The sequence below is a fragment of the Dreissena polymorpha genome, chromosome 10, assembly GCF_020536995.1.
Source record: "Dreissena polymorpha isolate Duluth1 chromosome 10, UMN_Dpol_1.0, whole genome shotgun sequence".
NCBI lineage: Eukaryota > Metazoa > Mollusca > Bivalvia > Myida > Dreissenidae > Dreissena > Dreissena polymorpha.
Genome location: NC_068364.1, coordinates 1,778,664 through 1,791,761, shown reverse-complemented (window position 1 = coordinate 1,791,761; position 13,098 = coordinate 1,778,664). Strand labels below are relative to the sequence as shown.

The window sequence follows — 13,098 nt, the reverse complement described above, 5'->3', positions numbered from 1 at the left end:
CCATCGAATAGGCAAGGAAACACCGGGCAAAACAAGACCAATAGTGGCGAAGTTCCATCATTATTCCGACCGGGAACTCGTTCGCAAAGCCTCAATTGAAAAGAATCCAGATTAAGGGCGCTACACCAAGGCGTTGGGATACAGCAGACGAAGGCTACCCTGGAAAAGCGACGAAATAAACAACACATAGTTGACCGGGAACGAAATGCAGGCAGAACAACCAAATGGGCAGGATCAAGACTTCTAGTGAAAGGATAAAACGGCGGCTATCATGAACTAAACAATTAGGACAATGGGAAGTTAAAAATTATTTCGTGGAATATAAATGGACTGATACGAAAATTAAAGGATATTGACTTTTTAGAATACATTAATCAATATGATATCATTTTGTTAAGTAAACCCTGGACCAATAAAAAAAGAATACAAAATCTAAACATTCAAACTTTGAAAGCACACATATTTATGGATATAAATCTTATGGAGTTAAAAAAGGCCGACAAGCCGGAGGTATTTCTGTTTATTTTAAAACCTCATTAAAAGATAAAATATCAATTGTAAAAGTAAATGATTTTGGCATAATATGGTTAAAAATAGATAGAAAACTGTTAAATTTTGATACAGATGTTTATATTTGCTGTACTTACATTCCACCACCCAATTCGAAAGTCTTAAGAGATGTCGATTTTGATTTTTTCGAAGAAATAGAGAATAATATAGAACAATATTGTACCTTAGGATATACTTTTATTGTAGGAGATTTAAATTCTAGAACTGGCTTATTATCCGATATATTAGAATACAATAGACATTTGGATGAAACTAACAACGTTAACACAAATTCAAACGAACCAAATTTGGGACACATTCCGAAACGAATGAATGAAGATCATACAACTGACTGTCAAGGCCGATCATTAATCTCTCTATGCAAATCAACCAACCATATCATTATTAACGGTCGTATGCCCGGAGATAGAACAGGTAATTACACCTTCACCTCACCACGTGGTCTTTGCGTAACCGATTATTTACTAACACACCACGATATATTCCTCGGGAATGTCATTCATGAATTTGAAATACTTGATTGGAGCGAATTCTCTGATCATGCTGCACTTTATTTTAGTTTTCAAACAGTAAGCAATATAAACTTACAAAGCAATAAAAAGGAAACAAAACTACAAGAATTAAAAATAATATTTGATAATGATAAGTCACAAGAATTTAATTCGTTAATAGATGAAAAATTACACGTATTAAATACAATTTTTACTGAAATTAATGTTAATAATCAAATTAACACTCTAACGCAATATTTACACGAAAGTAGCGTTCAGATATTTGGAAAAAGTATTTACAATTCATAACAATAAACAATCACATCTAAAAGCGCCAGAATGGTTTGATAATACTTGTAAAACTGCAAAATGCAATTTCCGGTACGCAAAAAATAACTTTAATAAAAATAAATCCAACCAAAATAGACAACTATTTGTACATTATAGAACACAATACAACGCTATTCGTAGAAAAGCAAAATATAGATATAAGATGAATGAAAGCACGCGGTTAAATAAAATTGCAAATACGCAACCAAAAATGTTTTGGAAAACGCTTAAAAATGTTATAAACCTAATAATAAAAATGCAGAGCATACAAAAATTAACGAATGTTCAATCATTTTAATAACTTAATCGGAAACGATGCATTCGATAATACAGATGTTGATATAAATGAACAAAATTTAAACACACCACAAACCGAGACTGAACAGCTCGATTCGCCAATTACAGAGTCAGAAATATATCAAGCAGTTTTCAAGCAAAACAACGGCAAATCAAGTGGACCTGATAAAATTTCAGCTGAAATAATTAAAACAGCATATAATTCTATAAAACCGTACTTAACAACTATATTCAATAACATTTTTGATACTGCACAATATCCTTCAAGCTGGGGAATGGGTTACATCACACCAATATTTAAAGGCGGTGATCCGAGCGATGCGAAAAATTATCGCGGAATAACATTAAATAATATTTTATCAAAGATATATTCCCAAGTACTATTAAACAGACTAACGAAATGGTGTGATGAAAATAAAATTATATCTGACTGTCAATTTGATTACCAAAAGGGAAAGAGCACAGTCGACTGTATCTTTATACTAAACAGTATAATTAACAAAGTTCTAAACTCTGGTCAAAAATTATATTGCATTTTTATTGATTATGCTAAATGTTATGACAGTATAAATCGATCGCTATTATGGCAAAAATTAATCACCGAACGAATAAGCTCTAAAATGGTTTCCGCATTCAAAGCTATGTATTCATCAGTGAAATCAGCCGTCAGGTAAACAATCAAACATCAGATTACATCAATTCACATGCTGGTGTGAAACAAGGCGACCCATGCTCAAGCATCCTGTTCATGATGTTCGTAAATGACATTATTGAAAATATTTACTCTAATATTGAAGGAATCATAACGATCAACGATATTAAATTCTTTTTATTATCTTATGCCGATGACCAAGTCCTATTTTCAACTTCTCCAACATCAACCCAACTAATGTTAAATGACGTTGAAAACTATTGCAATAAATACAAACTGAAAATCAATATGAATAAAACAAAAGTTGTTATTTTCGAAAAAAATAACCGACACACAAGTTTTAACTTTACGTTATATGGTGAGCCGTTAGAAATCGTCACATCATTCAAATATTTAGGTGTAACTTTATTCAAAAACGGAAACTGGTATAAAACAATAAAATCCATATCAGAACATGGTAACAGAGCGCTTCATCGATTTTACTCTGTTTAAACCAATATGAATTCCCAACAAAAGAAAAATTAAATCTTTTTGATAAATTAGTAACCCCCGTTCTTCACTATTCTGCTGAAATCTGGGGACAAGATTCAGGAAAAGAATTATAAATAATTCATACAAAATTGTTAAGAAAAATTCTATGTGTCAACAAATCTATTAGCACTGTATGGCGAATTAGGACGATACCCCTTATCTGTCATGCGTAAATTACACATCTTTAAATATTGGTTTAAAATAATATCATGTACAAATGATAGTCGCATAAAAATAATATATGAATCACTTTTCAATGACGCAGAACAAAACATTACACACAACAAAAGAAATTGGGCTTATCAAATCAAATCAACACTCGAGCAGCTAGGTTTAACTTTTGTATGGACTGAACAACAAACCCTGGCAGAAAAATCTGAACAAACCTACATAACCAATCTAATAAAACAGCGATTATTCGATCATTACAAGCAATACTGGTACAATGAGATCAATAATTCATCAAGACTAAATACATATTGCCGCATCAAGGACACGTTTAATACAGAACAATATCTGGATATCATCACAACAACAAAAATTAAAATAGCACTAACTCAATTACGCCTATCATCACATAGATTAGAAATAGAACGAGGTCGATACCACAATATTCGGGATAATAGGAAATGTAAATTTTGTAATCTTAATGTCGTAGAAAGTGAATACCATTTCTTATTAATATGTCCAATATACAAAGATATTAGAAAAACTTATTTAAAGGCATAATATCAAAGATGGCTAACATTAAATAAGTTTGATTTATTAATGAAAACACAAAATAAAAAAGAAATCATTAATCTTTCAAAAAACATATATAATGCGAATTGTTTACGGAACAATTTAGAAACAAATTAGTATATCTATGTCTACTATTTTTTCCCATAATTTGATGAGTACTAATCCATATGAATGTTTAAATGAAACTAATTATGTAGAACAATGTACTCTTTGTATCATTATTTTATTAACAACTTTCATTATCGATGCTAGAAGAAAATATCCTATGTTATGAATCAGTAAAATATTTGTAAACTTCCTCAATTACATAATTTTTATAATTATTACCTAATTTAATAATAATTATCATCCATGTCGTTACACTTGTGTATTAAGTATAATTGTATAATGCATTTGGCTAAAAAGCAATTGTATGCTTAAGAGCTAATAAATGTTGTTGTTGTTGTTGTTGTTGTATTGAGCACTTGTTAAATTTGAAGAAAGCCGCAGACGTGTTTATTATGTTGAACCTTCGAAATCCGTAATTGGTGAAAACAAACAAATCAATTATTATTTTCAGCTTGCATAAGATTGTATAAAATTGCATGCTAACTGTTTGAACTTCGGGAAAAATCTTGAATAATTCAGCCGCGAAAACTTTTTATATGAGCAAAAAAGTGATTTTTTCTTTGGTCACAGAGGGGATAATCACGTGATTATCAAGATGGCGACGTCCATGCCGAGGCAGGTATTTTTCTCCGTTTTATACCCTTTATCACTTGTATTTATTTTTTAAATTTCGCTCACTTTCCAACCATATTAGCAAGAAAGTTACTTGCGTTGTATTCATTGTAATATTCGCTCTATATATCGACTTTACTCGCCGCGAAATTTCTGTGTTTAGGGGGCACTTATCCGGGTCATCAATTCTGACAAGAGGGCACTTCTCGGCCCCCTATTTTTTAGCAGGAGGTCAGTTCTCCGCCCAATAAAAAACAGTGAGGGTGCTAATACCCGCCCATTGAAAAATCTTTGAGGTGGCACCTCTCCGGTGGGGGGGGGGGGCGCCTATCATAGACTTAAAATATTTCAAATATTGAAGCAACTGATCAGTATTTTTAACTTTAAAAATTGGCTTAAATGATTGCTCAATATGCCAAGAGATGACATGGAGGTATTGTAACTTATGTTTACTGGCCAGACACCCGTCTGCAACATGTGGTTTATGCTGGGACCCAAGTGTAGGTCCCTGGGTTTAAGACACAATGTTATCTTTGTAATTGTCTGGACAGTATCCGATCATAACGAGATAATCGGTTTGTGATAACAAAGGTACAATTAAACACCGGGATATAAATGCTGCAACAAAGAGTGTCGAAATTAGTGTGAACAATTAAATAAAACAATAACATTAAACAAGAGAATTTATTTAATGTGTAAGGTAAGTTTTTTTTCAGACATATAAAGGCTCAAATCAGTTACCCTATGTCGCGTACATAAAATTGCCTTATTGGTTGTTTGTTTCAATCCTTATTTGTTGACGTTAATTAAATTTAATATATTCTGAAAGAGAGATTTTTGTGTAACCGCATACCGAGCTCTTAGATTGTGTTCCACTCCCGAGCTCGATTTTAGTAAAACAAATAATAATAACAACAATATAGTCGTTCCAAAGACGCATTTCCTTGCATGCTAATGTTTTATTTAGACATAATTAGTAAAATTATATTTGATATTGTGCATGATTATCATTAAAAACGATGATTTTGTCAACCTCCTCTATGTGCGCTTATATGAATTGCACTTCTTTTTGCCAACCAGTGGGCGGAGTCTAAACTTTGTAGGTGCGTGTGACGTCACTCGTTAGCTCGTCTATACCTCATGTATGCCTAATAGCATTTAAATATGACGCTCTTGCAAAAGAAGTCTGATGCATGCAGAACATGTATTTATAACTCATCAATTGAAACCGCGATATCTATTGAGTGAGAGGACGGTCATTCGGATGGTTGGATTTCTCTATGTTAGTGTATAATTAACTTAAACTAAATGAGACGATTGAGGAAAGAAACAACACAATTGCTAAAATCAAAAGTACATGGACAATATATCACATAACATTTTATTTGCGGTTAGATATAATAACTGATGAATATGTTTTCCGTATTGCATGTGGTATTGCAGTGTATCTTAACGATCGGACTCGCTGTTGGCCATAGCGGTTCGGACGTCAATGATGTACTGACGCTATTATTTACGACGCAAAAATACAATTTGAAAATCAGACCTCTGAAAGATCAAATGATGGTGATGGATATACGTGTGGATTTCTATCTTAACAGTAAGTACATTATACCTGATTGAACGTACATATGTACTAAGTAATACTAATTATTATTAATGTAATTATATAACTATAATAATCACAACTATGTACATGTAAATAATAGAAAATCCAAGAAATTGATGACTCCGGCCAATAAATATTCGCATGCGCCGCAATTACGGTACTGAAGAAAAAAAGGGAAGCGAAACGATTTTATCAAATATATTTGAAGATTAGAATAGTTTCTGTTGTCGATCTGATCATCAAAAAAAATAGTTCGTTCTTTAATGTGATTGATAGAAACAAGGTTCATCCGCATTCTTTTAATAGAATTGCAACTCAGCACGAATTAGGTCTTAATTGCCATTTTACATGCTATTTGAAGATGACGCGTGATATCTTAATAGCGTTCATGTGCATCCATGTGGTTTCACAGGTATACCCAGTAAAGCTTTTTATCCACACTTGGGACAATGTCACGTATTGAGTAAATGCGTTAGTTCCTGTATCTCAGACGTTTTTTTTCAAGACCATTATCTTACTAAACTGATAATCCGTAATTAACGAACAAAACATTACGCATTTGTTTCGTGTTTTTATTGTTTGTATCTTAAATTTAACCGTTAATAAGAAAATTTGAAAAAGACATGTTTGGTAAATGTAGCGAACATCATTGGAGGTATTTAAGTTTGTTTTTTTTTGTTCATTTTGGACATTTTTATCGTAAATTTAGATTTTATTAAACAATCAGTTTAGTAAATATTTTGAACACAAATACATTTCATATTAGGCTATTGACTCTGGTATTACCTGTAACACGTTTTTTGAATGATAATTTAGAAATAGAGTTATAGGCAAAAACTGATATGTACTTTTAATAAAATAAGTGTGACATCTTACACAGTTTTGCTTATGAATATCTACGGTATTTTAAAAATCATTTAAATCACAAAATGTGTTTCCGGCTAAAGATGTTTGTATAAGCTTGAGAACGATAGATAAAAGATATGAATACGAAACACTTAAGTTTAGGTATCAACTATATACATACTTTTAATACAAAAAGTTGAGCATCAACCTGAAATATAACAGAGATTAAGAAATAAATATTTTAGGACCAGTTTTAATTAAAATCAAAAACTTCATTTCGTCTATAAATTTTTATATAACCTTTAAAATGACACTTATAATGGAAATTTTCATAATGAAACCTAACATGTTTAGACAAACACATATATTTACTATTTAATAAAAAAAAGTATTGAATCTACCAATATTTCTTACTGAGCATCTCCGAAACTAAATAGATATGGCATTTATTTAAAAAAAATATACAGGTTTCAACAAAGGCAGATATCTAGTCTTCAATAAAAATGTCTACCTCGGCCTTAAATCTTTCAAAGTTTGGCAATTAATATCTCCTACACTATTTACGCTAAACTCACAAAGCTAACTCCAGACTTTAGTTATTGATATAACGTTAACAATTATAATTGAATAATAACGTTATAACGTTAACAATTATCATTGAATAATAACGTCCCATAAAGAGAATTTATAGCCAAAGGCACTACTGAAGGTTTGATAAAAAAAAGCTCACTCAGCCTTTAACATAACGTAATGTCACTGAATATTCTTCCAGAGACACATATTTTATAAATGATCTATCCTGTATATTTTGTATTTAACTTATAAATATGGAAACTTTCTTTCATGTTTCACTTGTTTTCTATCCTACTGTTAATTAATAAAATAATGTTTATTGCAAAGAAGCTGGTGTACATTATGATTACGCTATAATCTGCCATATTCTTCAGTTCCGTAATGGAAGCGGGTTACGTGATAGCCAATATGGCGGCGGTCAATTTATCGATTGTGGGGTTGTCGATATATCGCTCGATGAAACTTTATTTTTTAATACGTTCAATGTGTTATTTCCAATCGAACTTAGTTAAATTTAACATCATACGAGAATGAAAGAGGTTCAATCTTACGGGAACAAAGCTAAGTTTTAACACATTACGCTTTAAACGATGTATACACATTTATCGTAACATCTTCACAGATTTTGAAACTTCACATAAATGTAATCATGCTATTTCTTTTAGAGAAATAAAGCAAATGGTTGGTCTCATATTTTTTATAAGGTGATAATGATAAACTTTTTAAAACAAATTGGCCTTACTATCGAAAAAGAAAGGTATGCTGTGTCAGATATATAAGAAACAATTGCTGGGTACATTTGTTTAATCCTTTTTTCAGTATCCTTCTTTTCAACACTGTCATCGTCACTCAACATCTTAACTGTAATTAGCAACCGCTGGATTTCCGTCATCCTCGTCCTCATCATCAATATCATTATAATTGTAAACATCATAATTTAAGACATACGCGTGAACGGTATTGACATCATCATGATAAATATAATCGCAATCTTGACCACCTCAATCTTCCAACCATACTCCACCTCATCGCCATCAATTTCAGCAGCAGCTGTAGCAGCATTTATCTTGTATTTGTGTAAAAACGGCATTTTGAATTTGGTATTTACTTTAAGTTAACTGTATACAGACTTTGGTAAAATCAAACGGAAATGGAGAGGCAAACAAAAGCATTATTCATTACAGCTAATCTTTCTAAGTTCAACACGAATGCTGCTACTGATGCTGCTGCTGCATCATTGTCTAAATGTCTCCAATTCTACAAAAAGGCACATACATTATTTTATAATTGTTTCGAATTGACATAATGGAATATTTGTTCAAGGATGAATGGGTCAATTATCGTATTGTGTTCAATGCTTAATAAAAATTCTTACAAACACATGAGCATATTCAGCCCTTATGGATAACAAAATAGTTGTTCTAATACGTTATGTTTTAAAAGCAGGACTAAACCGTAATTATCACAATTTGATAGATACTTAAAAGATATATAATAAGAAACAGGATGTGATCACTGTATGTAAAAAAACAACATCGTGTATTTCTTTACAGTTTGTAATGTAGAATTCTTGATTAGAAAATCTGTTTGAAAAGTATTCTTTACAAACTTCAAGCTTTTATTTTAGCAGTAACTTGCATATCATTTATAATAACGTGCTGGCAGTTTGGAAAATGATATTTTATAAATTTATATATATTTATAAATAAATAAATAAGTATATAAATATATATAACAGACATTCATTAAAATTTTATTTTGATGTAAAACCTTTCTTTAGGTATAATCGAGTTTGACGAAGCGAACGGGGCGTTGAAAACAGCCGGTTACCTCTACTTAACCTGGACTGACGAATATCTTCAATGGGACAGCACGGATTTTAACGGAACTGAAAATATTTTTCTCGTAAGTTTGTGTTATTATTACACTTATTGTTTTCAGTCACGAATTTATAAAAAAAGTTTTCAAACAACACGAAATGAAAAAAATATGTTTTGCGTTACAACTCAGGCTATTTCATTTGTATCGGTTATACATCTATCCAGCACATTTACATATATGTTCACCTTATATCCATCGACATGAAATATTTATATTTACCTACCAATCTCTTCATGTAACATTCTACCATTCTAACAAATTATTAATCACCCATTTTCCTATATTTCCAGGACACAGGTAAATGAACTCACAGACACACACGCGCGCGCACACCCGCACACACACACACACACACACACACACACACACACACACACCAAATTACAAACACATAAACATAACATTCTAAGCACATCGCATATCACTACAAACAAACAAATAGCATACTAGTATAAACTCGTATAATATTATGACAAGCACTCATCATGCAGTTACAATCACACTACATTCTATAACAAGCTCACATAATACCCGTTCCAAGTATAATAAGCGCATATCTTAACATTTCATCAACAAAACCAATATATCAACGATCAGCAGAAGGCAGTCGAGATGTTTAATACTAAATTGCGAATGAACATGGATGTTATCAATATATTTACTTACAGCCACAGGACATCATTTGGAAGCCGGATATTTCACTCAAGAATTCTGTTAATTCCTTCACCAGTTTGGGAGCACCTCCTCTAAATGTCAATGTAACAAGTACAGGAGGAGTAGAGTGGTCTCCTTATCAGGTATTTTCTATTAATTTATCGAAGGGATCGAATGTCAGATTATCATCATTTAAAATACAGAGGATTTGTTTTACATAGTACGTACAATCTACATAATTCGTTGTACATAAATATATAATCCTCTGTGAAAGTAAGTACGAACTAACTATCAACATGGTCAGATAGACTTACTGTTTGTAAAAATGGCATATTCTCTGAGCTGTGTAACTGTAACGCTTTTTCTATGTTTCATATTGTCAAGATTAGGCTATTTAGTTGATAACAATCTTTAAAATACTAGTAGTGTGTTCTACAAATCTCACGATGTCCTCAGGTAGTTCAGTCCGCATGTGACGTAAACATCCAGTTCTTTCCGTTTGACGTCCAAACTTGTAATTTGGTCATAACCGCCTGGAGTTATTACAAGTCGGACGTGACCCTCTATCAAAATTCGGAGAACATCTATTTGGCGGAATACACTCCAAATAGCATGTGGGACATTTATTCCACAGCTGCAAGGTGAATCCTCTATAAATCGCTCCATGTAAATGCCTGTCTTGTGGTAAGGTGCATCTTTCAAAACTATTATAATAAGCTTAACAACGATTTGATTATAAATAAACTACATACCCATAGTAATATACTACCTAGTACTATTTTATAATGATAATTTGCTGAATCAAAAACATAGATGTTGTATGACTAGTTAATTTATTAATACCCCTTTCAGCAAAAAAAAGCAAACGTGAAACAAAAAGGTAGATGTAGTATAAAACTAACATGCCAGCTTTAAAACAAATAATATTTGTTATAATGCTTCTATTATGTTTTGTATTTGCTATATGTACGTTTAAAAAGGCATTGTAAGGTAACGTCCGTTGTAAAGCGCGAGCGTTCACAAAATAATACATTGATGATGTTCAATGTTTGTTGAAAACATATTTTTACGAAGCTGTTATGGCGCACAAACCTTTAGACACATGATCTAGTAGTAACATCACCGTATTATAAAGCTGAGACTTATTTTACCACGAACTTGCTACTTTTTACGAATGGTACTTTCGGAACAGACTTGAACATTAGTTTGTATAAAAACGGACGCTAAAATACGTTATGGTTTATATTGCACTCACGTTCGTGTCCAACACGGTAAAATATTTAGCTACCAGAAGGTGTGCAAGGCGACAGCAATTGTATGATTTAAAAAAATGCATATAACAAATGCTCTTATGGGACGATTAAAATAAAGGAAATTTAGATTGTTGTGCATGGTCGATTTGTCTTACAATGACAAATAAACGGTTGATTATGAAAACTTTACATCAAATATTTGTCTTTTTTCAATTTTCTTTTTTTACAGTAAAATCAACACAAACTATTCAGAGATTGTGTTTGAAGTCAAGTTGAAACGAAAACCTGGATTCTACATCATCAACATCATAGTTCCCGTCATTCTCTTGTCCATTCTGAACACGTTTTCGTTCGTACTACCAATCACGTCGGGTGAACGTGCCAGCTTCTCTGTAACGGTATTCCTCTCATTTGCCGTGTTTCTAACCATCGTCGCCGCGTCATCGCCCGCGAATTCCGATTGCGTCTCCCTACTGTCCGTCTTTTTGATCCTAATGACGGTGTCAAGCACGCTTATTGTGGCTCTGTGTCTTGTGGAAGCACGATTAGCCATCCGAAACACGACGGAACGACCTATTGGCCATGGATTCTTGGCAGCGTATAAGTTAGCCAACATTCTGAGATGCAGGACATGCAGACGTACACAAGTGGTACCATTAGCTTCGGATAATCGTCAAGAAGTCAACTGGATCGATATCGTTGATTCAATGGATTTTCTTCTGTTTATACTATTCATGACATTGAACCTTCTAAGCGCTGTTATTATATTTGTGACAGCCTCAAGCCACTGAACTCGAAATCAATTCCAATATAAGGATTTGGACTTTGTTTAATAACCACAAGGCAATCTAATATCCCCTTTGTTTTACACATAAATATTTCGATTTTCCGTTATCTTTGTTGCAACCGCATGAAATTCACGGACTAATTTTGTTAAGTAAAAGTCAATCAACACGCGTGTTCCATTTCGATTGGCGAAGCAAAAGAATGCAAATGTTCGACAATACAGGAAGTTCCAGGTCCCTTTCAGTAAAAATACAAATGTATATAATGATAATTTTAGCTTCATTACGATGCATATTTTCTGTTTACTTAACTATAAGTATATATTATTCCATTTTATATATAGCATTATCGCTAAAGTGTCTTGGTTGCCAATATATTTATGTTTCAATTTTACTATAAACATTTTAGTTTCACGCTTACTCTAAAAGGAATGAATAAGGAAAATTAGACTCAGGAATAACATAACTTATGTGTTTCCTGTTATTGCTGGCTATACTTTTATTATCTCTTGTACTTACAATATTAAGTGAGTTGTAACTGTAATAAAATTGTTCAAGAAAACGCACAAGTATGTGTGTGTAAATCTGCGAAAATATAGACGACTGTTAGTGACGTATGAAGTAAATTTACGCTTTTTCACTCATTAATTTTATACAAATACATTATTTTGTTTAGTTATTTAGGAAACTGGTGGTACATAAATAAATGAAATTGTATGTTCAGGCATTTGTTCAAACCAAATTTCAAGCACTTAATGAAAAGGCTATTCTCTAAAGTCATTAATAAATTATTCATAACGTAAGACGGTATTCACATTAAACAAATCAAATATCATATTGTTTGGCAAATAAAAACGGCACAATGCCCTTGAAGATACTAGCCCTGCATTAATTAATAAACGGCAAACAAATTTTGGAGGTTTGAGTTATAATTAAAATGTTCAATATGAACAGAACAGAACCGAAAGTGTATACATATAACTTACACAAGTGCAATATGTATGTTTGTCTTGTAACCAAAGACTCTCATTTTTCAAATACCTTTTATACTCACAAATGGTTAGCGCGTGGCTATGTAATTAATTAGTAAAAGCATTATTGTGAACGAAAAATAATCAAATTATAACGAAAAATCAACTCTGACAAAAATCACTATCCAATATAT

General features: G+C 32.1%; 1 protein-coding gene across 1 annotated transcript; it reads left to right on the top strand.

The window, feature by feature from the left end:
* Window positions 1-2,308: 2,308 nt before the first annotated feature.
* LOC127847911 (acetylcholine receptor subunit beta-type unc-29-like) lies at window positions 2,309-11,939 on the top strand. Its single transcript, XM_052380141.1, has 5 exons — window positions 2,309-2,358; window positions 9,532-9,538; window positions 9,910-10,038; window positions 10,352-10,536; window positions 11,378-11,939. The coding sequence occupies exons 1-5, from the start codon at window positions 2,309-2,311 to the stop codon at window positions 11,937-11,939; spliced, it is 933 nt and encodes a 310-aa protein (XP_052236101.1).
* Window positions 11,940-13,098: the final 1,159 nt, after the last annotated feature.